Genomic DNA, 26572 nt, shown 5'->3' with positions numbered 1-26572 from the left:
TGTACTGTTTATGAAACAAACTTAAGATCTAAAAATTATTTTTAATTTACATGAATTTATGCAAAGTGGTAACTAATCAGAAAGTGTACAGATATCCACTGACTTTGCAAATGTACACGAAAAAATACAAGTTGTGGCAGTGCATGAAATATGAAATAAAAAAAAGGGTTCCACCAAACCAACCAATGTTGAATGAAATTGCAATATTCCATGTCTTAAAATATTTCTACTGGATGTTTTTTTATTTTCACAGAACTGTCGTGCTTGACTACTTATGATGATTTATAGACAAGATTAAGTCGCGATGGTTTGTTATTTTAATTTTTGTTATAAAATACTGTACTGTACTCTTAAAATAGCTCTTGGTTACGCGCATGCGCAGTTCTTGCACGGCCGGCGGGGTACGGTGGACAACGGTAAGGCGACGATGATACTCGTTAAAAATAATAAATACCCCGATATTTACTCGTTACACATCGCTTGAGGTCAAAACGGCGTGTTATTTAACCGGGCTCGTTAACGTGGGTACGTCGCGCGTGCTGGTGACAAGCAGTCAGCTGCTAGTGTCAGCAAAACGTTAGCCGAGGCCTCCATAACAAATCTCGCACGAGGCGGCTTCTCTGCCTGCGAAGCTAATGCTAACGCTAAATGTTCCCCTCGCGGCCCGTGTCTCAAATTAATAGCGCCTCTGAACTTAAATGTAGTTGTTGGGAACAAGATACAACTCTGTAAGGGAGCCGCGGCGACTTAAGCACGCAAACGCGTCTCTGCAATGGCAACGTGGAATTGATGTCATTTTAAAAGTGGCTAAGCGGTAGCTCGATAGCTTTCGGGATTTGCTGTGTCAGCATAAGCTATTTTAAAAAAAAAAAACAGTCTTATTATTCATTTACTATAACTGCCAAATATGGCAAATTAAGTCGGTACATTCTGGTGAAGCAACCTTTACTCCCTCATTATAGTCGCTTCGCGGGCGGAACGAATGCTATAATAAAGCCTTTCAGAGCCGACGTGACTTGATGTTCATATATTACGTGATTTACGTATAATGTCAAGTTAAAGGTTGAAATATGTCGCACTCGCAATGTAATGTTGCCCTTGACCCGCGTGTTCACGTTGTCAGTGCTCGTTGTTTGCTTTCTGCTTAAAAATGTGCAGCTCACTATTATTGCATGCGATGTCTGCTTGACTGCCTCTAAAAATAAACAAGACAGTGAGTAGTTGACTCTTTATTTGTCATTAGCAGGCCTGTGAGTAGTATTTTTTAATTCGTTGCATTTTTGTTGTTGCATTTATTTATTAATATTTTTAATTTACTTATTGTTTTTTTTAGATACAAGCAACAAGCCGGCCAGTGGTGACGAGCTTTCATCCGAGTGAGTCATGGCCCAGTTTGGGGGACAGAAAAATCCGCCCTGGGCGACTCAGTTTGCGGCCACCGCCGTCTCGCAACCGGGCCACACGGGCCACACAGCCCAGTCTCTTGACATCAACTTGCACTGTGAGTATCGCCAACATGTTTTTGTTACACTGGGACCCCAAAAGTTTAAGTTGAAACCATCACGTGTGACATCACATATGCATTTATCACCTCAAAAGGGCACCGGTGGTTTGCAAACAGATGGAGACAATATCCCTTTTGTCTACAGTATTGAGCAATGCAGGAAAATGCAACAGTGATAGTTGCACAGCCTGAATGATTCTACGCCAAAAACACGAGTGGCATTCGCTACGGCTTTGGCTCCATCTGAAGTGCCCCGTCAAGTTTTTTTATTTATTTATTTATTTTTTTTTAAATTTGTTTCCGTCTTCCCGCAGCTCTGGGTGTGCAGCAGCCTTCCCTCCTGGGAGCCTCCCCCGCCGTCTACTCCCAGCAGTCGGCCTTGGCCGCCGCCTCTCTCGGCAACCAATCTGCCGCCAGCTATCAGCTGTCTCAGCAGACGGCCGCTCTGCAGCAGCAGGCCGCAGCCGCCGCCGCCGCCGCTGCCGCAGCACTGCAGCAGGTTGGTCAAAGCGCAGGAAGCGGGTAGCAGATATGTGTGTATCACACACCACACTTGTGTTTTATCTGCTCCGCGCGCGTGTGTAGTCGCAGATCAATTCGGCCCTGCAGCAGTATCAGCAGCAGCAGCAACAGCAGCAGCAGCAGCCTCCCCCACAGCAACCGCCACAGCAGACATTGTACAGTGTACCTCATCAGGTGAAGTAGCATTGTCTTTGGTCACACACAACACACTGAACGTGACAGTTAACAAGTACAAGTAGTGCACTGAATTGCTTCATGCCTTGGACTGTATTGCGAAGCATTCCCTATCTAGTGAGTTTGCCATTTTGCCGTGCTGTTCGAATCTGTAGTCAGTATAGGTTATCCCCTATCTAGCGCTGTCAATGTATCCCACAATGCATCTTGAAAAGTAGTGAACACCCAATGGTCACTTGAAAAGCATTATCTCATGATGCATTGCGCCGATACAGAAAGAGAGAGTAACTTCTCACAACACAGGACATAGTGTTTATTTGCAGCATAGAACAGAATGGTATTAGAAATGATCTACTTCTGCAATATTTATTAATGGAAGGTCCACCAGCTGACGTTGATCCGATACATTGTAATTTTGCAACAGCAGTGACATAATTAACGACAAAATGAGAAGTGTTCAACATTTTTTTTTTATTTGACTAAGTGAATTATATAGTCCACGATATAGAAATCCCTATATAGTGATGAGGGAGTAGGGAATGAGCGAATGATCCTGAACAACGCAGCGAGTCTATCTCTAATATTCACTTTTACAGTAGTAGTCACATTTACAGTAACAGTAAATATTTGTATAAGAACACTTATTGGCATGACGACGGATTCTTACAGCGCTGTGCAAAGTACAGTACTTCATTGTTCGTAACACTGAAATGTAAGTAAGCCAAGGAGCTACTGTCGTTGATTATACTTATCCCTAATTAATCAATAATGTTAAAAAAATGTTAACCCCTTTTTTTTTTTTTTTTTTTTGTGGTTCTTGTTCCAGCTTCCACAGCCGCAACCGGCACTCCTATCACAGGTAACACGAAATAATCTGCAATGCACCGCTAATACCTTTTCATAGTCATTCGGTTGTGCCGAAGAATACAAATGCCTCTCCTCGCCATCCCTCAGCCTCCAGTGGCTTTGCCCACCAGCCTGAGCCTGTCCAATCCCCAGCAGACGGCCCAGATCACCGTGTCCTACCCGACGCCGCGCTCGAGCCACCAGCAACAGCCACAGAAGCAACGCGTCTTCACCGGCGTTGTCAACAAGTTGCACGACACGTTCGGCTTTGTGGACGAAGATGTCTTCTTTCAACTAAGGTGAATGGGAGCACGTGCTCTTAAGTGGGTTCATGGTCTGTATTGATTGTCTGTCCCTTTCCTACGGTAAGGATGAAAGTTTTGGTTTTCTCTCGTATTTGGATGTTTTCTGCTTGCCTTGAACGTATAATGTTCGGTTCGGCAGATGGCTAACATTTCTCCAAATGAGAGGCAAAGTCTTCTTGCTTCCAGCTCTTTGTTGTTCATTTTCATTCAAAGTACAGCGGAACCTCGGTTCACGAACGCCCCTGTTAACAAATCAGTTTGCGAACCAAATTTTTCACACAAATATTCCTTCAGTTGTGCTTTCTCCTGCATAGTGTAAATGAGCACCGTCGTTTGCTCATTTTTTTCCCCATGTATTTCACATACAGCTATGCATTTCTCTTTTAACAATTATTTTGTTTATTTTTTATTTTATTTTTAGCCCTCACTATGGCGTCCAAGTAAAAATGCAAGTGATTTTGCTGTTAGGAAGGAAATTGTATTGCTTCATTATTGCACTTGCATTTATTTTAATATGAATTTCATTTCATCAGTTTGCAAAATGTATGGTACTCCATAAGTTGTTTCTTTAGTTTAATTCTGCTTTTCTTCCTGTCCTGACATTAGAGAATAACTGTTGTCATTTTCCCTGCTCCAGCGCTGTTAAAGGGAAGACACCGCAAGTGGGCGACAGGGTGTTGGTGGAGGCCGTGTACAACGCCAACCTGCCCTTCAAGTGGAACGCCCAGCGCGTCCAGACCTTACCTCAGCTCGCAAACCAGTCGGTGAGCGCGTTCGCAGTTTGTACATGCAGCTGATTGTGTGAAATGTGTGAAGATTCATCCCTTTCAGTTTTAACGATTTTCATTGAATAAGAGTTGAACCCTGCAAGTCCTAACATGTTTTTAGTTTTTTTTTCTCTCCAGATTAGATTTTAACTGCCGGTTGACAGTTGTGTTCAATCCCCTCCCCAGCATCAGCAGCAGCCTCAGCCTTTACCTCAAGCTTCCCCACAGCTGGGCAGCCTTTACAATGAGCCCGGGATACAGCTGCGCTACTCTGACATGCACCCTGCTGCGGACGGCAGACAAAATGTAACCACTTAGACCATAAATCACACACTTTGTCGTCGTGTGACATATTCCTTTTGCTTCCATTTTTAACTTGAACCATAATCACAGATCTCTTCTCGACAGTATTTGCTTTGGCAGTTTTAAGTGTAAATTTGTTTGTAGCGCCTTATCATGGACTCGTGACTTTGCATGCTTTTGCCAGGGTGCTGTCTTAATCTAGATAAACAATGTACATGTGAATTTGAATAAGTTAAGTTTTCTTTCAGATGTTCCGTCTCACATTATTATGGTAGAAATTATTTGCAATACGACACATTTTGAGAAGTATAGTCAGTGCAACTTATACGGAATTAGTGCTTTAAGCAGTGTGGCATTGTAGAGCCTTACGTTTATAGTGGCGCTATTTGCAATTGTATTTCTTCGGATTCGGGGTCTCGGATTTCAGCATTAATATTACTTTAAAAAGCGAGGCCGATTTAAGTTTGAGTATTTTAGGAGAAAATGGAAAATCCATCATTTGTATTGATTGCTAAATTATGCCTCTCATTATCATACAGCTTGTTAAGTGGTGCAGTTTAAAATGAACTCAAAGCCCTCAAGATGGCGATTCCACTTTCAGTCAGACAGAAATTAATTCATTTTTATCAACTGACATTTATTTCTCTCCTTTTACCTCTTGTGGTGTTTTCCTAGAGTCATCCTCCGCCTCCCAACATGATGAAGGCTCCCCCCATACTTCAGTCCCTACCTCCTCCGACCACGTTCAGTGTTCCGCCCTCGGCTCCTCCTCCTTCCTTACTGCAGGCCCAGCTGTCTGCTGCCTCACTTGGCCCTCTCCTCCAAAACCCCCCTCAGCCTCTGCTGCCGCAGCCGCCTCCCAAAGGTAAGAGAAAAGTTCACCAGTTTAGGCTCACCCCTATAAAAAGCAATCACATTTGGCAGTAAAACTGCCGAAACCAATATGACATTGTTCTCTAGATGTGTTTCCAGGTGGTCTGCTTCAGCCCCCAGTGAGACTCATGCAACAACCGCAGCCGGTGCGACGGATTGAGCCTCCTCCACGTTTCCCTCCTCGCAACGATCGGCCCCCTGAGCTCATCCTCCGCAGTAAAGAGGATCGCAGGTCATTGTGGATAATCAAACTATATAGACCTTTTTCACCATGAAGTCACACATCTACTCGTGGCAGAAGACAGGGCTTTCCACTAGAAAAGAACCCCTAGCGTGTCATTTGACCAAGGCAGAGCAATTGAGAAAACAGAGAAAATTATTTGAATGTTTCCCCCCCACCACACACACACCGCCATAGTTTGAGTGGAGATGTCAGTTGAGGTAACCTTCTTGGAAGGGTGATGGAACGCTGGCCTTGATTTAGATTTCAACCGAAAAGTTGCTTCAAAAACAAATGTGGCAATTCAGGTCATTGAGACACTTCTCTTTTTCTCAAACTGATTGCACAGACATGCTCATTTGACAGTGAAATGGATAGCGCGTTGTCGTCTACAAGCAAGGGTCGCCATTATGTTTTGCAAAATTACACAAAAGACAACTGAACATTTTTACACACCTGTGAGGCAAATGTCTTTCATTTGTGTGGTTGACTGTCCCAATAGAAGCGGTGGCTACGCCACTTCTGCTGGATTTGTTCATTTTTATTTTGTCAGGAAATTGAAAAAACCTGAAACCTTTATGGAATATCTGGCGATCCAACCCAGAACACAAGTTTTTGTCATTGTTTCACTCATGTTCTGCCACCTGGAAGTTTACAAACAAAAAAATGTCTATTAAATGGTAACAGGTGGTGCTTGTCACTTTCTCAAGCGACTCTCTTCTCGCTTCTTTAGCCGAGACCGAGAGCGTGAGCGCAGGCGATCCAGAGAGCGCTCCCCCGTGCGTAAACGCTCCAGAGAGCGCTCCCCGAGGCGAGAGCGCTCACCGCGGCGTCCTCGCAGGGTGGTCCCTCGCTACACGGTGCAGTTTTCCAAGTTCAGTTTGGACACGTGAGTCGAACACGGTTGCACTGGATCACAGCAGGAACTTTAGCATCGGAGGATGTAACTTGTGCCTCTTTTCTCGTTCCCAGTTCAAGCTGTGACATGATGGAGCTGAGGCGACGCTATCAGAGTCTGTATATTCCCAGCGACTTCTTTGGCGCTGCCTTTACTTGGGTGGACGGCTTCCCCCTGACCCGACCCTTTCAGTTCAGCAACGTGTGTAACTTCCACATATTGCACAAGGAGGTGGATCCTTTTGTGAAAAATACAGCTGTGCTGGATCCGCCTGATGCCAATCACACGTACAGCGCTAAGGTAGGCTTAACATAACCTTTTCCCCGTGACATTTTAGGCAGTGTGATTGAATTGGATAAATCTGTTTTTTGCCCTAGGTGATGCTGCTGGCTAACCCAAGTTTAGAGGAGTTATATCACAAGTCATGTGCCCTTGCAGAAGATTCCCAGGAGGTCAGAGATTCCTTCCAGCATCCCGCAAGACTTATCAAGGTAGATGTTGCTCTTCTCCGTGTGGAATAAGATCAACTGATGTCATCGTCTATGGTTTTGGAGTATGGCTTAAATGATTCATCAAATTGATTATTAAAAAAAAAAAAAAAAAAAAAAAAAGGTTCAATCAGAGTCTCTGACTCTAACTTTCGCAGTGATCATTTTTTCACTTGACTGTTAACTGCTGCACACGCGCCACTCCTTGTAGGTATAAGTTGACTCAATGATGGCAAGCCAGTGCGTAAAAGAGAGTAAGTTTGGGATCACTTCGCAATCAAGCCAACAGGATAGCAAAATGCATTGTGCCTACTGCAAACAACAAACATACCACAGCAGCACCTCTGCGATTGCTGACACAAGATACCGATGTTAGCTAATTTTAATATAGCCTACCACTATGGCCACTTTTTTTAAAGCCACACACACTAAAAGTCACAAATATTACCGTGTGGAACATGACGGTGGCCCCAAGTGAACCACAATGATCTATGTAATAACACAAAATCAATATTTATCCAATTAATCGATGGGATAATTGGTAGATTCTAAAAATATTCTATAGATGCAGCCTTATTTTGGAGGGTAAGCTTGTTGCTGCAGATGATCATTAGCGTCATCACTCATCTCTCTCTAACCTTCACTCTGTGCCTCTCCTCTGTACTCTTGTCTGCTTTTTCGCCTTCAGTTTTTAGTGGGAATGAGAGGCAAAGATGAGGCCATGGCCATCGGTGGCCACTGGTCTCCCTCTCTGGATGGAGCCGAGCCAGAAAAGGATCCCTCAGTCCTCATTAAGACAGCTATACGCTGTTGCAAGGCACTCACAAGCATAGATCTGAGTCTGTGCACTCAGTGGTAAGAGCTCTTCTTGTCATTCATCATTTTGTTGTTCAAGTGCGAAACGCAATGATCTGAATATGCTTCATGGTGTTCATTTATTACCACTGATGTACAATCATTTATTGTATTGCCCTTTCTGTGTTGTCATCTTTGCTGTCTTTTTCTGTCACACTGTTTAAATTGACACATACACATTTCACCGTGATGACAAAGCAAACACGGGACTGGCTGGAAGCAGTAGCCTGGACCAGATGACACTGCCACCACTTTTGTTTTATTTTTGTGTTCCTCTGTTCTCTCTGTTTAAATATTATCTATTTATTGAACTGGCTTTCATGTTCATTTTTTATTTTTTGCACATTCCAATGTAAAATAGGTTAAAGGCAGAGCTCTATAATGTAGGGCTGGGTGGGGGGCTATATAGGCTGTGATTTATATCATGTTATTTGTTTGTCAACCTTCTCAAACTGGCTCCCGTCACCATGACAACCATTGGAAAGCAGCAGACCAGGCCCTTCTGTGTGTTTTGTGTGGGGGAGGGGGTGACTGTAATGACCTTTATAAGGTCCTTCGGTGACTCCAAAGGGGAGGGGAGTGAAGGCAGTGGTAGCTAAAGGTTTGCCCTAGCCAGGCTTGCCTGTTATGCTTTGCCCTGACCAGAATGTTTCTTTCCAATGCACCCTCTTCCTTTGCGACAGGTATCGTTTTGCAGAGATTCGCTATCACCGGCCGGAGGAGACACACAAGGGGCGGACAGTCCCCGCTCATGTGGAGACAGTGGTTTTGTTTCTTCCGGATGTTTGGCATTGTCTTCCTACCCGCTCAGAGTGGGAGGCGCTGTCACGGCGACTCCGGGAGCAGCTGGCTGAGAAGCTGTCGGCCGAGCGAAAGGAGGCGGATGGAGAACAGGCACTGAACCGCTAATCCCTCTCTTCTCATTTCCGCTTCTCACAGGAAGGCACAGGAATTACAAAAAATAAATCACACACAGCTCACATCACATACAAAACACATGTACACGGAGTTTACGACTCCAGCCAATCTCATCTAGGCGTCCTCTGTTTACTCCTCCACCTATCCCCTTCCTCTTCTCCTCCATCCCACCATCAGCACTCAGCCCCTCCCCCCACATCCAGCAGACACACAGTGGAAGCAGTGAGACTAGCTTGTGTTTGTGTATGCCCTTTGCAACTGGTAAAACAGCGTCCAGGTTGTCTAATGTACTGCTAATCTGGGTCTAATCATTTTTTATTTGTTTCTGCTCTTTGCTGATCATTCCAAACAATCTTTTAATCTGAGATGATTTCCTAAATTTGAACCAGTGATTGCTTTTGAACGCTGGCTTGTGGAACTCGATTACTGCTGGAATCTGTGGAGTCAGTTGCATGCCGATAATGTTTGCTATAGAAATGTCTTATTTTCGTATGATTTCTTACACCAATTTGATTGTGAAACGAGAACCTCCCCCCCCCCCTCAAATCGAGTGTTCCTTGTCTGTTCTTCTTGTTGGCTTCTATATTTTACATTTGGACTACATGTAGAGTTTGGCGCTTCCAGGGCAGTTGGTTGCACTGAATGACACGTCACATGTAGTTCCTTAAAGCCCCCATAATTGGCAAAGCCAGTAGTTGTTAGGGCCACCCCGACCCTCACCCCGTTTGGAGACCAGATCTCCCGATGGTACAGATACACCTCATTGAAATTTTTATTTTTTTTTACCTTTTTTTTTTTTTTTTTTTTTTGTGTTCCACAGATTGATTGGTTGGCTGATTGATTGGCAGCTGGTTGTTAAAGAGCTAGAGAGCTTCCCTGTGTACCCCTCAGTAGCAGTGGACTTAAAACACAGTCGAGCTCACTAGAACAAGACTTTTTTTTTTGTTTGCTTTTTTTGTTTGTTTTTGTTCTTTTTTTGTTTTGTTGAGAAGACATTTGTGATCTTGCACGGATCAACTTGGTAGCTTATGTGGATCACAAGCGACGTGCTGACTTTGTCCTGTCCCTCCTCTTTCTCCCTCGCTCTTTCTCTGACTCGACTTTCTCTCAAGGAGGAAGAGGAGAAGGATGGTGACGAATCCAAGGATGTCTGCACCCCCACTCACTGGACCAAACTTGATCCGAAGTCGATGAAGGTAATATTCAAACGCACAAGCTGTCATTGAGGTTGGATTTGTTATACATGCAAATAATGCCATATTTTAGGAAATTGGGGTCAATCCAGTATATACGCAACCTTCTGCATATGGCAGAAACGGGTCAAAACACTTCCTCCAGGTTCAGGTGAATGAAGAAGGGGACCGGATCAAAGCAACCGTAGGAACTTTTAAATGCCTACAATGTATTTTTAAAACAAAATTCTAAAATAATTTTTAATTATTATGATTTTTTTTTTTTTTAACACAAGATGTCGCCACAGAGCCATCAAAGATTACAATATTTAATGCTTACTTTGTGTTTACGTACTGCTATATCATATTTGTATAAATAAATGATACACATATATTTAGCTTTTGTCCCGAAGACACCAGCCATAAAGAATACAAAATTTTAGTTCGGCTTCAAACAATCATGTAATCAAACCGTAGTCATGCTCACTAGTGTAGTATTTACAGGAAGTCAGCTATCCTGTTTTGTTTTATAAAGCCACAGTAAATATTAAAGCTGTTATAATTTAGTGACGTACGTAAGAATCCATTTTAACCTCATAATAACCACGTCTTTTCCGTGAGTAAAGTACTGCTGAGCGTTTAAATTAATAAAAAATTCCACTTTGGGGTTACGAACGACATGCGCTCGCGTAGTTACTGCTTAACTTTTTTCATTTGATTGCGTTATATACTATCAAAAAGGGATCCTAATTTGACCTTGAAACTTTTGACTGCACGTTTTGCACTGCTTGCTGTTGTCTAATGAGGAGCCTGGATTAAAGTGCCATGTGTACGCGATTGACCTTCCTCCTCTCTAGATTTCTTCGTTGGCGGCTCATCGACGTCCTCGTCTTTCTCCTTCTTTATGTCCCGCTTTTCGGCCTCCTCCTTCTCAACCTCTTGACATATACCAACATTTACTGTAATTATGACTTATTGAGTTAATGAACGGAGCGCAATGAAGTAGTTTGCGCAGGGGCAAAAGACTACATCCCGTAGCACAAGAAGGAACACTGTTACTGCCGTACTAAAGAGATATCGAACAGTGCAGGACAGCTAAATGGGTAAATACTTGAGAGCCCACGGTCGGATGGATTTCAGTTGCACATTGCAAGCTACACTCTGTGTCAGACCTCCAGCTGGACAATGGTCTGACTCAATTTGAGCTTTGCTACACTAAAGCCCAGTTCCACCACATTCAGCATTCTTGCTTGTGTGACTGCTGTGACAGGTTGGCTGGGTACATTGCCTCCCCATGTTACTTGGGACTAGGGACCCTCGGTTTATGGTGGGCCCAGTCAGACATATCAATGGTACGAGCGGCGTCTAATTAACAAGTTTGCACAAGAAGGCAAACTCCAATATCTTTGTACTTACTGTTTTGAATGTTGTAAAGGGATTCCATAGCAAAACAAATAATTTAATTCGACCACTGTTCGGAACACCAACAACTTGAATGTTCGGGGCCTCGTATGTTAACCTACCACTGGATAATGACTTTCAAGTGACTGACTACATTTTGGATCTAACTTGCCTAACAGGTGAATGACCTGCGCAAGGAGCTCGACTGTCGCACGCTGAGCTCCAAGGGTTTAAAGTCACAGCTGATCGCCCGACTCACCAAGCAGCTGAAGGTGGAGGAGCAGGTGGAAGAGTCCAAGGAGCCTGAGAAACCGGAAATTAAACCTCCCGAGGAAGAAGAGCCGTGTCGCACCGAGGAGGACAAAGAGGTACACGAGACGTTTGACTGCTAAGTGTGGGAAATCGTGCTAAGAAAGACTTCTCATCACAAAATTATCAAACGCTACCGTTCCCTTCTCTTCCAGGAGGAGGAAAAGAAGAGGCAAGAGGAGCTGGAGCGCCAGCGCCGGGAAAGACGCTACATCCTACCCGATGAGCCCACCATCCTCGTTCACCCCAATTGGGCCGCCAAGAACGGCAAATTTGACTGCAGTGTGATGTCCTTAAGTGTGCTGTTGGACTACAGGCTGGAGGACAATAAGGAAACCTCGTTTGAGGTGATAATTGCAAACAGATGTCTTGACAGTGAAACCCCGCGTAGGCTTTGTTTTGGCATTTGCCAATTATGTTAGCTGTTGTAAATCTCAGGCCAAAGCCTTTGTGGTGTCATGGGACTATGTTGCGAGTAGGAGCCTAATAGAAAAAATGTTTTCTGCCATCTCTAGCATATGTAGGCAATTCCAAACATTTTTGGGGTTGGCATCAATTACTTGCAGATTTTCGCTATTTGCGGTGAATAACGGCTTCATTATATTGTGAACGTAGAGACTGTTTGTGTCTGTCTAAAGAGCGGCAATCTTGTCCTCCAGGTTTCCCTCTTCGCTGAGCTGTTCAATGAGATGCTCCAGAGAGATTTCGGTTACCGCATATACAAAGCCCTTGCCGCTATTCCCGCCAAGGATGAAAAGAAGGAAAAGGAGAAAAAGGCCAAAAAAGAGGTTGAGAAGAAGGAGGCCGAAAAGCGGGACATAAAGAAAGAGAAAGACGAGGACGTCGATGAGCCGGCAGCGAAGAAATCCAGAGAGGAGGAAGAGGTTGAGAGGAGGAAGGTCAGTCGCGCACATCTGGCACTTTGATCCAGGCTTTTGTTTTCATCACACGCTTTGCATACACGAGCAGAGCGATGACAAGATTGCGAAGAAGGAAGAGTCTCGTGATGAGGAGGAGAACGAAGACGCTCACAGCACGGCCAACGGAGACGAGTATGACCCCATGGAGGCCGAAGACGCAGATGAAGATGACGACGATGATGGTAATGCTGTATTTGTTCATATTGTCATCTAAAAGCCAACAAGTATTTGATTATCTCATTTCAAATAATGGCCAATGTTGAGAAATCATGCACCACTCTGAAGCTGTGATGGATTCCAGTTCCACTTTCTCTGAGGCTTTTTCCGTTGAAATTATTTACTCTGACATCACATTTGATATGTTTACGTATTTCAATTTGTCTCCTAGACAAGAACGATGAAGACGAGAGAGACAAAAGAGATCGCAAAGATGATCGCAAATCGCCAAAAGACAAGAGTATAAAGGACAAGGTAGGCTGCTACATAAATGAAGAAAGCAAGAACACTAAAAAGTCTGGGAGGCGGTCCTTTTTCCAGGTTTTTAACATTGGTTTTTAATATTAAAGCAGTAACTACCACATAAATACGAGCGGCAAAATGTCACAACTCGCACTAATGTCCATCTTCATTGTACATAAATGTAAGATTGTATGTAAATAAATATTTTTTTCACATTGATTGTCATCTAAAAGCTAGGATTTTTTAAAAATACTTCATTAAAATAGTGGCAAATGATAAGAAATCAGGCACCACTCTGAAGCTGTGATGGATTCAAGTTCCACTTTCTCTGTGTCTTTTTCCGCTGGAATTATTTAAACTCTGACATCACATGCTGGTTTGGGGGAAGATTAATCTCAGTCAGATTCCAAGTACTGCTTTTGTTACCATGCCGACTAACTCGGTGAATCTCTCAATATATTTAGCAACCTTTCTGACCCTTCTAGCTATTTATTTATTTTTCCAAATGCTATGATGAACAAATGTAGTGATTTTTATTATATTTATATATAGATATTTGTTTGTCTTATTGGAGATTCTTGAGACTCCAGAGAAAATGCTCACCCCTCTGTGTCCAGGCTGGCAATAAATATTGCTTGTGCTAAGCCACCACATATAGTGATGAACAGATCAAACTTGTAAGCCAAGGCATCACTGTACTGTATTATTTTCCATTATACGACCCCTTTTAAGTCATGATGAGGACTGTCGCAGTCAAGATACAATACGGCGGGTTGTTTTGCCAGCAGGATAAGAAGCAGATGGTGACACACAACAAGGAGTTGCTGATGGCTTTTGTTTACTTTGACCAAAGTCACTGGGGGTACCTGCTAGAGAAAGATTTGGAGGAAATCTTGTACACGCTGGGGCTGCACCTTTCACGCGCTCAGGTGAGCAGAAGTCGTTTCTCAGTCTGGTCACTACAAACCCTCTCGAGTGTGTCATTCCAATGGAGCTTTTGTCTGTTTCAGATAAAGAAACTGCTGAACAAGCCGGTTGTGAGAGAGTCGTGTTATTACCGCAAACTAACAGATAGGCCAAAGGATGAGGCTGATTTCTCCCCCGCTGAAGCACAAATGGAAAGCCTTTTAGGTGAGCTAATGGGTGACGCTCACTGCACAAGAGCTATTAAAAACACAAAATATTAAACTTGTTTTCTTCCTCTCAGGCAACAGAGAGCTGATTCCTGCTCCGAAGTCGTGTGCTCGGTCAGAAACCAGCGAGTCCAGTAATCTGATTGTGTACAACGGAGCCATGGTGGACATTGGCAGCCTGATGCAGAAGCTGGAGAAGTGCGAGAAGGCACGAGAGGAGATCGAACAGAAGCTCATGGTGCAGGATGCCAAAATGGGTAAATACTTAATGCTTGACTCCACCTGTTTGAATTGTTTTTCATCTCACATGTTGCAAGCTACACTCTGTATCAGACCTCCAGCTGGACTATATGGTTTGACACAATTTGAGCTTTGCTACACTAAAGCCCAGTTCCACCACATTCAGCATTCTTGTTGTCTGACTGCTGGAGAGGTGGACTGGCACATTGCCTACCTTTTGTTATTTGGTAAAGAAGACTGACTGTTCCACTCCTGCTTCCTCTCATTGACCGATTCAAAATGCTTGTAAACAATAAGACTCAAAGATGTCAGTGTTATCTTTCGAAATAGTTCAAAGTTAATGTTAGCATTTGAGCTATTTTCTTTCAAGGGCATAAAGTTAAATCCTCACTGATCTATCTGCCTTTGGTTTATCTTTTCTCAGGATGCCATCTTGTCATATGTTAGCATGCCAACTGTTAGCAGTTTAGCAATAGTCGTTCAGAATTGGACCACTGTAAAGACTTTCCATTTTGTTGAGGCCAAAGTTACAAATAGTTCTACAAAGGCAAGCCTAACACTCAATGAATCATTCACAAATGGGGGTAATATTTGCAACAGATTTATCATTTCTGCTGGAACTTTTCTAGTAATACAACTTATAGCTGTTATCAATTTAAAAAGTTGGTTTTCTAAAATATGTCCCTGTTAACTCTCCTGCCAGAGGAAGACACCAAGGTGAAAGCGCAACTGGAACAAGACAACAGGTCCTTGTCAAAGCAGCTGGATGAGACGAAAAGCACCCTGAGGCAGACTGAGAAGACGTTGAAGGACGCCGAGGAGCAGAAGAGCATCTACCACGAACAGTTCACCAAGACCTGCAAGACCCTAACAGACACGGTCAAAGGGCTGAGCGCAGTGATGAGAAAGGTAGTAGCCAGTAAAATAAAATTAGACTAGAATTTTAAAAAGTACTGGAAATTGCCAGAAATAATTGGAATTTTCATACACCTGTACTTTGTTGTTAAGTACAGTAACAAATTATTTGTACTCCGTTACATTCAAAGACCGGCAGCAACGAGCGCTACAACTGATATGCAAAAAGCGGACGCGTTGTCATTTGTTGTTGTTTCCCCCTCAGGCTCAAGACGGAAATGACGATGAAGAAACTGTGCCGCTTCAAGTGAACGGCGCTGATGATCAAACCACCTCTTAAATCCGGGGTGGGGAACCTGCTGCCTGCGGGCCACATACGAGAGTGGCCTGCCATGCAATGCTAAAAACAAATAAAACCTCAGAGGAACTAATAGGAAAAGCCCCGGATATATTAGACCCACAAATATTCGTCCTGTTTGTTTGATTGTTGACACAAAAAGCCCCCCCCCCCCCCCTACATTTTGCATGGCCATGGTGGGAAAAGGTTGTCTACTGCTGTCCTAACACTCGTTTTCTTCAAGTGTAAATATTCACGAAAGCTACTTCAACTGTTTGGACCATGTCTCAACTCCCTACATGGGTTTATTCTCAATTTAGTTTTTTTTGTTTTTTTGGGGGTTTTTTTGACCGCTCTGTACATATTTTTTATTTTTACAACGCTTTATCATCACTTTCTAACTTTTTTTTTTTTTTTTGCCATCATTCTGTTGTCCCAGTTTTGTGTGACAGTTGTACTATTGAGAGATTTAGTTTTTTCCTTCTAAACAAGACTGATGCTATTTATGTGCCAGAGAATTCCTAATGAACTATATTTAAAAGACGAAAACCTTGGATGGACGACTATGAGATTCATTCTGACTTGTATAAAAGACTTCATCCACTGTTCAAAACTGTTGAATAGAATAAACACAAACCGTTTGTTTTTGTATTTCCTTGAATTGATTTAAGTTTTGGGTGTTCCTTCCTCCACTGTTGGAAACAAACTAATCCGGTAAGCTCAATAAATGTGTAATGTAACAAAATGCATTAGTAGGGTTCTACTATGCAGCCTTTTTTGTACCCATGTATGTTATACACTCAGAAAAGCTTTCAAAGTGTATACCGAGGTTTTGAAAAGTATTCTGTTGTATATGCGACAATGTCCCCCACGAGTGTTGCTCTGTCTTGTTGTAACGCCACTTCTCACCAGCAGGGAGAGCCTTGAGCTCAATTTGTGACATGCGTGGGACCACTTTTGACATATTGTTATCTGAGGATCTGTTGACAGATTTGTTTCAACACGCAGCATCGACGGGTTAAGAATGTGACCCGTGACTGAAAGTGCTCCTGGCTAGATTCTTTGCATGAGGTGCCCTTCAGCGAGGCATCAAAAACCCTCCCGGGTACTGGAAAGCCTTCTATTGCCCTCGTGTGCCACTTTGGGTGAGTGCCTGCCACCTATTGGTTCTCTTCTTTTGGCTATTGCCTTTTGAGTTCTTGAAGAATTCTGTCAGAAGGTTAGGTTTATAGTGGCACCTCCCTCCAATTGCCAGTCACTCACAGACCACATAAGACTCAACAATCATTCCAAACTATGGGCAATTTAGGGTCTTCAATGAAGATAACATTTATGTTTTTGAAATGTGAGAGAACATGCAAACTCCAGCCAGAGGTTCGAACCCCCGAACCTTGAACTGTTAGGCAAACGTGTATACCGCTATACACAGTGGCAGCCCCAACTATAATAAAAATGATCATTTTCATACAGTTGTTGGCTGTAAAGCATTCCGTTACATGCTATAAACGGGTGCATCTCAATAAATTAGAATACAACGGTTTGTTTTATTTCAGCATTGCAATTCCAAAAGTGATAAATTATACGGATTCATTCAACGTGAGAGAATTCTTTTCAGAAGGGCAATTCCAAACTCATCTCCATATTAGAATCGTTTTGACTGTCTGATGTAACATTCCAATTTCTTGGAGTTGGTAAAATGTGGCTTTTTGTTAGTCTTTTCACGAATACAGTTATTGAGATGCACCTTTGTAGAAACATCTGCTTGGTTAAAATATTGTCCTGAGCAGCCAGACCCTTAAACATTTGAAATCCTGTTCAGTCGCAATCGTCACACGTTCCCTCTTTGGTACTCTACTGTGGTGGCATCACAGAAAAAAGCCAAATAAAAAGCTAAACTGACTTAATCCTGTAGATCACGGGTGGCACTCATTTTTGTCTGCTGCCACGTACTGAATTTACACACTGTGACTCCGTTTTTTTTTTTTTTTTTTTCAACCAAAGCCAGTACCCGCAAGGGCTTCTGTTGTAAAAAGCCAATTTTTATCGCATTCATTCTTGTTTGCCATTTGAGAAGTTTTCACGATAAACGTTACACTATAAACATTGTAAATCACTAACCTGCAACATGCCAGGAAATCTAATCACTATCTGGGCCCATTCCAGGGATTATTTCACACAATCTAGCAGGAATATTATCCTCATGCTCGGAGGAACAAGATTATTACGGGTGTGGCCAGACACAGTTGGGTTGAGAAATATTAATCATGCTGTGTTACAAAGCTAAGCAGGGTGCGGATGCTGCTTGTCTTTTAGATCTTTGACCTTTTTGAACCTTTTTGTCTTTTGTTTATGCCTCTGCAGTCTCTCACACAACTCTCCCTTTATGACCAAAATATTAGGCACACCCTTACAATCTTAAAACCCAATACAAGCACTCTATATATTAAAAAAAAAAAACCAATCATAATTATGCTTGATTTAACAATATGTTTTATCATTGTGCTTGTAGTTTACAATTGCTAAGGAGGAGAGCAATTACAATTGCTCTCCTCTTATCTTGTGTGTTAAATTGAATCTAGAGAATTTTTAAATGAGATCAAACTTTTCCCTATTTTGTACTTCTTATTTTATATTTAGATTTTAAAACGGGAACAAAAATGGTATCTTATATTCACCCAAAAGCCACACAAGGGACGGAAATGTCCAATTTGTGCAGTTTCTTTCGTTGCAAACGCACATTATACTTTCATTAATACACTACAATAATTTGTAATTCATAGACATCTGTTTTTTCCTCTGAGGTGTATGTCCCACGGGCTGTAGGTTCCCCACCCTTATGTTAATCCCTCTCACAACGCTGCAGAATGGTGTGAATGTGGCGGGACTCTCACTTTTTACTCCCAAACACCATAACACCCCCCCAAAAAAAAAACTCTTTTAAAAGGGGCACAGGAAGCACATCTGTGCAGCGCCTGCAGCTTGTCTGCACCATTTCCTTGAGAACAATGTGGATCTGTCACACAGCGCTTGGCTTATGTGACGGCTTTCGTCCTGCTACTCCACGCCGAATAGTTGACAAACAAACCTCATTTGTCGTCGTCCCCGCGCCCTTGAGGAACACACAGAGCTTTTGCACTTGCGAGTTTATGCGTATGCATGCGACGTGTGAAATTAAAGGCCGGTCGCAGAGAGCGGGCCGGGTGAGCCTACTCCCCTGGCTGTAACAGACGCAAGCCCTTTGTGGGACCCCCTATATCAAAGAGCTTGTACTCTTGCAAGCTGACAATCAACTCGTTTCAATGCGGGGTCACACTCTGGAGACGGGGTTAGTTAAAAAAAAGTAGGGGGTCAGAACTGATCAACTTCTGCACTGATCCGTGCGCTCCATGTAATTGAGGCCTGCGGAGTGCCTGGGTCAGTGCTGAGCGTTTACTGCCAGTGCGGCCTTCTGTGCTGGTCGAAACACAATCAGAAGCACTGACCTACATTTCTAGGTACATCTCAATAAATTAGAATATGGTAGAGAAGTTCATTTATTGCAGTTTTGCGGAAGGCGGAAAATACTTATCAGAAGTCCAGTTCTTGACCAATTTCTGTTAAACGTCATGATTGTTAGATTTTTCTTTTTTATGCGGTATTCTAATTTTCTGGAGATATTGCAAAGGGAAAAATCAAGAACATCATGGACTATATTAGTGGTTGTAGTGAGTCTATGAGTTTCACTTTTTGAATTGAACTAAGCTGTATTCAGCTTTCAAGACTTTTCTAACGAATTGAAATGCACCAGTACAACCTCAATTTAAAATATTATACACACTGTATTATATCAGATTTTTGTGCCGGGGAATTATATTAATTTACTCCCAGCAGTCTATTCTTTTCGTTTTATCTCTCGGCTGTACTTGTTGACGTTAGATTTATTTATTTATTTTCTCGCAATCGCATTTAGGAGTTTGTTGCCATGTCAGTGAAATGTGCCCACGGCCTTCAGTGTCGGTATTGCTGACCGATGCACCTTAAAATAGATTACAGCAGTAATGGGACTGTGAGTTTAACTAATATTATATTTGTCCTCACTGGGCCAGAGCGTTGGCCACCACGAACCCTGGTGTGTTCTTTTTCTCCCTTATCTCAATTCTCCTCACTCAGCACTTAATCACTAATCACTGGCTTCCATTATCAGCCCCCCTCCATCCAGCCGATGTGCATGTCAAAAGTTCACACTCGTACTTGTCATGACAAAAGCTCCTCCCCGTCCCTCACACACAGCCCGCTGTGTCGCCTTTTCAACTCTGGCAGGAGTCTGCGTTCAGTAGGCCACGCGATTGTCTCGGGGCATATCCCGCCCACCATTTGGACTCCATAGGAAACAAATCCTGGCCAAGATGAAGCAGAACAGAACAAGTTTGTGTTTTGTGTGCAATGTCTGAATTAAGGGGCCGTGTACATGACCTTTTTTTTCCACTGAAAACGGATAAAGGCCAAGGGTCATTTTTGACTGTAAATGCAAACCAAGTGGACATTTTTTAAGATGACTGTTGGCAATTCTACTGTGAAAATGCAGGACATTCGTATCACGTAGGTTTGCTTGAATACTCAGGATGTGGATAATACTTAGCTGCAATAGCGTGCTTAAAGGAAAATAGACGTTTCTACCGTTTGTATACAAATAGTTGTCCTTCTAGAGTGTTTGTGTAAAGACTCAACTATTTATGCTCTAACCCTTGTTCCATAAACTGATGAAGCCTGCTCGGAGGAGAGGCCAAACATCTTCTAAGACAAAAAAAACAGTCCAGTTGCGATCGATTCAAAGCCCCGAGAATAAAATGGCCTGGATGAATGAGAATATTGTCTGAGTGCCAGCCCACCCATCAAGTTTGAAATCAAACAACCAAAGTACAGCCGTACCTTGAGATACGAGTGACCTGACGAACATAGGCAAAACTGTTTTATCTTCAACACAAATCGACCACCCCAGCAATAGTCTCTCTCTTGATTGTTCTGCTGTTCAATTCGCACTTGCTACAAATACCTGGGGGAAAAAATGGAACTACCGTCAAACTTTCAGACAGTCCGCGGCCCAATAGTTGGGGAGCGCTGCTGTCAAAGGCAGCATATATTTGTCATGCATCTGTCACGCTTCCTGCGTTGGCAATTTGAGGACTTTGCTGCCATATTTAGCAGAGAAAGGACAGAGAGAGGCAACAGAAACCTATTTGGCGGCCACTGTTCCACTTGCCCCTTTTGCAAAATCGCCACTCCACTGCAGTGCAGGGTGATGAATTGTAATAGATGCAACGACAACAAATAGGATCCCTTAAACGTCCTCTGGGGTCCATAAATCTCTGTCTCACTCTTTGTTCACCCGAAGAGGTTTGCCAGAAATGCCCTGGTCGCCACAATCAAACAAACAAGTCAACCACCCTTTTTGGGCCTGTTTGGTATGTTAGGTAATTGATACATAAGAGGCTCCTTCTGCGGGTCCCTTATGGCTGAGTGCGCCGAGAGAGAGGGGCCCCTGTTCGTCGCACGGACCTCACCGCAAGAAGTCTACTTCCTGTGGAGTGGCACTGCAAAGTGGTGTTGGCGGGGAAGCCACCCCCACCCCCTTCACTCCACCTCTCAGGGAATACTGGCTTTCACTGTGAGAAAGTTGCACCCTTGTTTTTGACAGGGTGCCTGCGGGGCGTTCACCAGCGCAAAGGCAGCGGACGCCTCATCTCCCCTATCGGCTCGATAACCCCCCTGCCCTGCGGTGTCGTCGTCCATGAACGATGAGCTGCTTCCTTTGCTTGACAAATTAATGCAACGGTACACGGCTTCAGACCAAACTGAAGCCAGTGTCACATTTCAGACGCCTAACAATAGTTGGACAAAGAAGAGCATTCAAGTCAGGCTTTGGATTTGCACTTCAGGGGGGGAAATGCAGATATTCTTTAATTGCCTCTGCATTAGGCCCCCCGAGGGCTACTCTGTCACTTGATAAGATAATGACAGTGGGAACAGATCATTAGCAGTGGAAGCAAAACACTTCCTATGGTGTGTTTTTGCAAAGGGCACGCAAACGTGTGCCAAAATAAGCATTGCGTGCATGTGTGTGCTCGTCAGAATTTCGTAGGAAATTGCACGCAAATGTTTACGCGCATACTGCACGGCGGCCAAGCGTTTGCTACCACGGCCCCACAGTCGAGATGTTCTGGGTCTGAATCTCGGCTCAGTTTGCATGTTCTCCCCTGTGCGTGCGTAGGTTTTCTCCAGGTGCTCCGGTTTCCTCTGACATTCCCAAAAACGTCCATGTCCTTTTCGTTTAAGACTTAAGTTGTGTGAAGGGTTGTCTGTCTATATGTGCTTCTGATAACAGGCCCCCATGACAACATGTTATTTTGCATTGTTTCCCACTATTGGCCTCCTGTGACCTTGACTGTTTCCATCACTTCCTCGCTCTGTGTATCTTAGCAAGAAGTGGTGGCGAGGCACTTCCTGCATGTTTTTGTGTTACTTTGTGAAGCAGGGATGACTGGAAGGAAGCACATTCCTTCTCACGCGTATTGTCTTAGTATATTTATGTATACTGTAATTCACTTACTCCAGCCCATGCTGTTTTTGTAGTCCTGTGCATATAGCGGGTCTCGCTAATGAAGCACATATGCAGCACTTTTTTTTTTTTTTTTTTTTTTCTTAGTCACATGACCACCAAGGTCTTCAAAGCAGTGTAAAGATTCTGTTTCCATTTAGCTGGAGGCTGTCTGGATCCATAAATTGGTGCTAGGCGACACATGGCAGGCGGCAGTGACGACCATCAGTAGCTGATTGAAACTGATTTAAGATGCGTTTTGTTTTGGGCAAAACCATAAAGCAATTTTAGAAGGAAAAGGGCGTTTGCTACCATACATTCATACCTCCGTTGAGTATGTATTTGTGCACGTACAGAGGTTAGGTGTAACAAGTTTGCTCTGACAAACCAATCAGAGGACAGAAAAATGCTGATCGAGGGACAGGTAACTGGCCGTGTGAGGACAAATTTGAAATCTGTTTGGTCAAACCAACAGTCCCATTGCTAAAATAGCTTGTTACATCGGTCCTGGGCAGATTAGACTGACATGGCAACAAATAGAGGCTGAAATCTGACTGGACAAAAAAAAAAAAAATCTGACATCCACATATACGTATTGAAAGCAGTGCAGCTAAGAGAAACACTACGAAATACGTGTGAGTGAATTGTGATACAACAGTAGTGCCACTAGTGCTAAGTGGGCTTCCTTTAGTGGTACATGAAAAAAAATCACCAAATTACATTTTCAAACTGCATAATATTACAGTGTCTTAAACCTTTTTTAATCCTGTAGTACAACCCCAATTCCAATGAAGTTGGGATATTGTATTAAACATAAATAAAAACAGAATACTATGATTGGCAAATAATGTTCAACCTATACTTAATTGAATAGAATACAAAGACAATATATTTAATGTTCAAACTGATAAACTTGATTGTTTTTAGCAAATGAGAATTTTATGGCTCTAAGACGTTCCAAAAAAAAAGCTGTGACAGGGTCATGTTTACCACTGTGTTACATCACCTTTTCTTTTAACAACATTCAATAAACATTTGGAAACTGAGGACATTTAATTGTTGAAGCTTTGTAGATGGAATTCGTTCCCATTCTTGCTTGATCTCCAGCTTCAGCTGTTCAATAGTCCAGGGTCTCCGTTGTCGTATTTTACGCTTCATCAGAATCAGAATCAGAATCATCTTTATTTGCCAAGTATGTCCAAAACACACAAGGAATTTGTCTCCGGTAGTTGGAGCCGCTCTAGTACAACAAACAGTCAATTTACAGAACACTTTGGGGACATAAAGACATTGACAAAAAACAATTGTGCAAAAAGATGCAGAGTCCTCTAGCACTTAGAGCAGTTCGAACGACTAATATTGCAATAGTCCGGTGCAATGACCATTGTGCAAAGGGCGCTGAGACTTCAAGGAGTGGATGCGGTTTAAAGTGACGAGTCATCTGGGACAATGTCGGTTGTGCAAATGTTACAGATACTCCTCAATCAGTGTGCAAATGGAGCAGATGCTACTCTGGCATGAGTGGCCAGTATATGCAAATAGTGCAGCATGGCGAGACAACTACAGTGAGTGCACGAGTAATACATAATTGGCCCCACAGAAATGTGACAACGAACTCAAGTCAAAAAATTGCCAGCTTGTTGTAATGGAATTATAGGTTAGGTGTTTAAGAAGTTGATCGCAAGAGGGAAGAAGCTGTTGGAATGTCTACTAGTTCTAGTTTCATAATGCGCCACACATTTTTAATGGGAGACAGGTCATGCTGCTTCATAAGCGAGCGGATCAATTGATTTATTCGTGACTTTATGCCACCTATAAAACCGGCCTCCACTTTCTGCGTTGCCTCATAAAGTCGCGAGAAAGTCATCACATGGGAGCTCTTAAGAGCTACTCGGCCATTACGGCTTGGTGGTCTGTCTCTGACGAGGCGACGCACATGTCAATACAAAAAGTGGAGCGAGAAGTGCTGTTAATATCAAGTGATGCAGTTCTTTTTGGTCTAGTTAGTTGGCAAGCACACGACTGATTGTCGTTGGTTAAATATTGCTGAGAATCTGGATACATGTGCAGGCATTTGTTTTAAGTGGAAACTGCCCAGAAACAAAAATAGTGCCACCCACAAGGACTCATCTCATGTAACGTCTCACATAGTCTGAGTTCAGTAAACTTTGTTTATTGCCATCCCCCGCAAAATGCCGCCCTGGGCCGCTTCCCATATCAGAAACCGCCACTGTCTCTGAAGCACGTCATCCCTGTGCACCACTCTCTCTCGACATGACAAGAGATGTACTCTCTCTTTGAGAGTTTTTACAGTTTGATTCATTGTGGGTTGATTGGTCATGCGTGCAAGGTAATGCGCATCGATGATGTAATAGAAAAAAAGCGACTTGTTGTTGTTACTTTCTCGGACGCTACATTAGTGTAGCAACAGAGCTAGCACAATACCCCACAAAATAACAATATAAACGGTACCGGTAGACGTTTTTATATATCTACAGTATTGACGCTACGTTGGGAGAAATTCTGTACCAAAATACACTTATTAGGGACGTTTTCGATTCCCGAGTAAACATTTTATATAAAAGCTTACCCTAATATGAGTCAATGAAAGCCTTGGCTTTGCCCACTATAAGACGAAATAAGTACGTTCTGCACACTTGGGCAAACAAGTACGGTCCGTCCTCATTTTTTGGGGGCCACTTTTGGTAACGTTTGAGCCTTAGCCAAGCTCTTTGTTAGTCACTACAGTGAAACAATGAGAAACTTGTATATATATTTTTTAAATCAAACCAAATGTCCTCCATTGTTGTTTTATTAGCCAAGTAACGCAGTCGGTCACAGTATTTACATTTAGTTATGTCCATCCGTCTGCCCACCCTGTTGTGGCAACACAACCCAGAACACTTAAGCGTTCGCGACTGCAGCGTAACTTGACTTGCTGTAAACGTGACATTTGGACACTCAGGGTGCCGCTGTACACATCTCTCACATTCTCACATGATTGTGACAAGCTACATGTCCACAGAGGCTTTGTGTGCGTGTGTGTGCTGCATCAGGAAATGGGTGTAAACCTTCACTCATCACGTGTTAACTCTACTACAAAGCGCTCCCCAAAAAAGACTTTTCTCTTTCGGTCTCAAATCCATCCTCCTTCCTGCCTTCCTGGACGTGTTGTTAGTGACCTATTAAACCAACATGAGTCAATCATAGACGTTAGTAATCCACATTTATGGCTTTAGCACTCTAATTAAGTGAATCAAACTCTGATTTCTCTTTAAAACCCGTTGATTTGTTGCCTTGCATGAAGCACTTCACTGTCTTCGTGGTGGACACGCGCACACAAATACATGTATGAGCACTTGCTTTGATGTTGGAGGCAAAGTGCTGGAACGAGGAAATGGTAATAACACACTAGCAGGGAAGATGGTAAAAACCTTAAGTAAAGCGTCATCCAATGAATGAAACTCCAAAAACATGACTTTGTCGTCCTATTAAAATTCACACTTGGCCACACTTAGGTGTTCTGTCAAATACAATCTGTTGCTTGTCAACCTCTAATTTGGTCAATTTGAAAAATGTTGGAAATACTGTAATCTTTTCCCGGGGCAAACTGTCCACGTTGTAAAACCTCAACCAAAAGGTAAATCCTTATTCAATCAGTAAATCACATGAGAATATTTCTATTATTATGAGGAAAGTGTTTTGGTGGGGGGGGGGGGGGGGGGGGGGGGAAATAACAGACCATATTTAATGATACAATAATTAAGCATTTTTAAGTGGTCTTTTGAAGAATTCACAATTTTACTTAAGCGATTCATCCATCCATTTTCTTGCGCTCAGCTTGAGCAGGGAGGCCCAGACTTCCCTCTCCCCAGCCACTTCGTCCAGGCGTTCCCAGGCCATCCATCTCTCCAGCGTGTCCTTGGTCGTCCGCAGGGCCCCCCCCCCCCCCCCCCCCCTCGGCGGAAGGTGCCCTGAACACCTCGCCAGGGAGGCCTCCAGGGTGTATCCTAACCAGATGCCCGAGCCATCTCATCTGGCTCCTCTCATGTGACTGGTACAAAATCATACAAAATTCTTGTCAGGAACAGTAAAACACACAACTTTACAAAGGCGATTTATATCATTTTTCGGGGAAATACGGTTTGGGAAAGCAAAACATATTTGCTCAATTAGAATTTTAAGGAGCCCAAAGAATAAGTCACGCCACTAATTAAGTGGCACAAAACCCTATTAAATTATTGTAAAAATCTTAAAATAATGACTTTTTGTGCAATTTAGGAGTCACATTTTTCCTAAAACGTTATGAGCAAGTTGGCTAACTAGTAGGCTACTTGCTGCTCCACAGAGGATGATTTATGCTATTATAAATGGTCACCGGTTATCGTTTAAATTCTTGAGTCTGTGTTCCATTCAAACACTCAAATGGTGAAAACCGAAAACAAACTCCTCATTTTTCTCCTCTAACTGGATCTGCATCAATTACAACCCCCACCACC

At 43.0% G+C, this 26572-nt stretch overlaps 1 protein-coding gene across 3 annotated transcripts; it reads left to right on the top strand.

The window, feature by feature from the left end:
* Positions 1 to 377: 377 nt before the first annotated feature.
* ccar1 (cell division cycle and apoptosis regulator 1) lies at positions 378 to 16925 on the top strand. Of its 3 annotated transcripts, none has more exons than XM_061690366.1 (26): positions 378 to 416; positions 1334 to 1501; positions 1819 to 2003; positions 2090 to 2200; positions 3027 to 3059; positions 3155 to 3345; positions 3989 to 4115; positions 4305 to 4424; positions 5097 to 5286; positions 5394 to 5526; positions 6248 to 6403; positions 6487 to 6712; positions 6790 to 6903; positions 7589 to 7755; positions 8439 to 8649; positions 9786 to 9869; positions 11426 to 11614; positions 11711 to 11902; positions 12215 to 12454; positions 12525 to 12657; positions 12864 to 12946; positions 13720 to 13863; positions 13945 to 14065; positions 14142 to 14324; positions 15011 to 15216; positions 15428 to 16925. In XM_061690366.1, exons 2-26 carry the CDS (start codon positions 1384 to 1386, stop codon positions 15500 to 15502), a joined length of 3732 nt encoding a protein of 1243 aa, XP_061546350.1. In that variant the 5' UTR covers positions 378 to 416; positions 1334 to 1383; the 3' UTR covers positions 15503 to 16925. The 3 variants fall into 3 exon arrangements, with proteins under 3 accessions (XP_061546350.1, XP_061546349.1, XP_061546348.1); XM_061690365.1 differs by having other exon boundaries at positions 5382 to 5526; positions 13723 to 13863; XM_061690364.1 differs by having other exon boundaries at positions 5382 to 5526.
* The last annotated feature ends 9647 nt before the right edge of the window (positions 16926 to 26572 follow it).

The sequence above is a fragment of the Phycodurus eques genome, chromosome 11 (assembly GCF_024500275.1).
Source record: "Phycodurus eques isolate BA_2022a chromosome 11, UOR_Pequ_1.1, whole genome shotgun sequence".
In the NCBI taxonomy this organism is placed as follows: Eukaryota; Metazoa; Chordata; class Actinopteri; order Syngnathiformes; family Syngnathidae; genus Phycodurus; species Phycodurus eques.
Note: the sequence above shows the minus strand (reverse complement) of the source record. Positions and strands in the feature narration are given on the sequence as shown.

Bases quoted from the DNA above. Each gene is read 5' to 3' on its own strand.
- ccar1 (XM_061690364.1), top strand. From the start codon at position 1,384: ATGGCCCAGTTTGGGGGACAGAAAAATCCGCCCTGGGCGACTCAGTTT. The intron at 2,004-2,089 runs GTTGGTCAAAGC...GCGCGTGTGTAG, and splicing joins CTGCCGCAGCACTGCAGCAG to TCGCAGATCAATTCGGCCCT. The intron at 12,658-12,863 runs GTAATGCTGTAT...TTTGTCTCCTAG, and splicing joins TGAAGATGACGACGATGATG to ACAAGAACGATGAAGACGAG.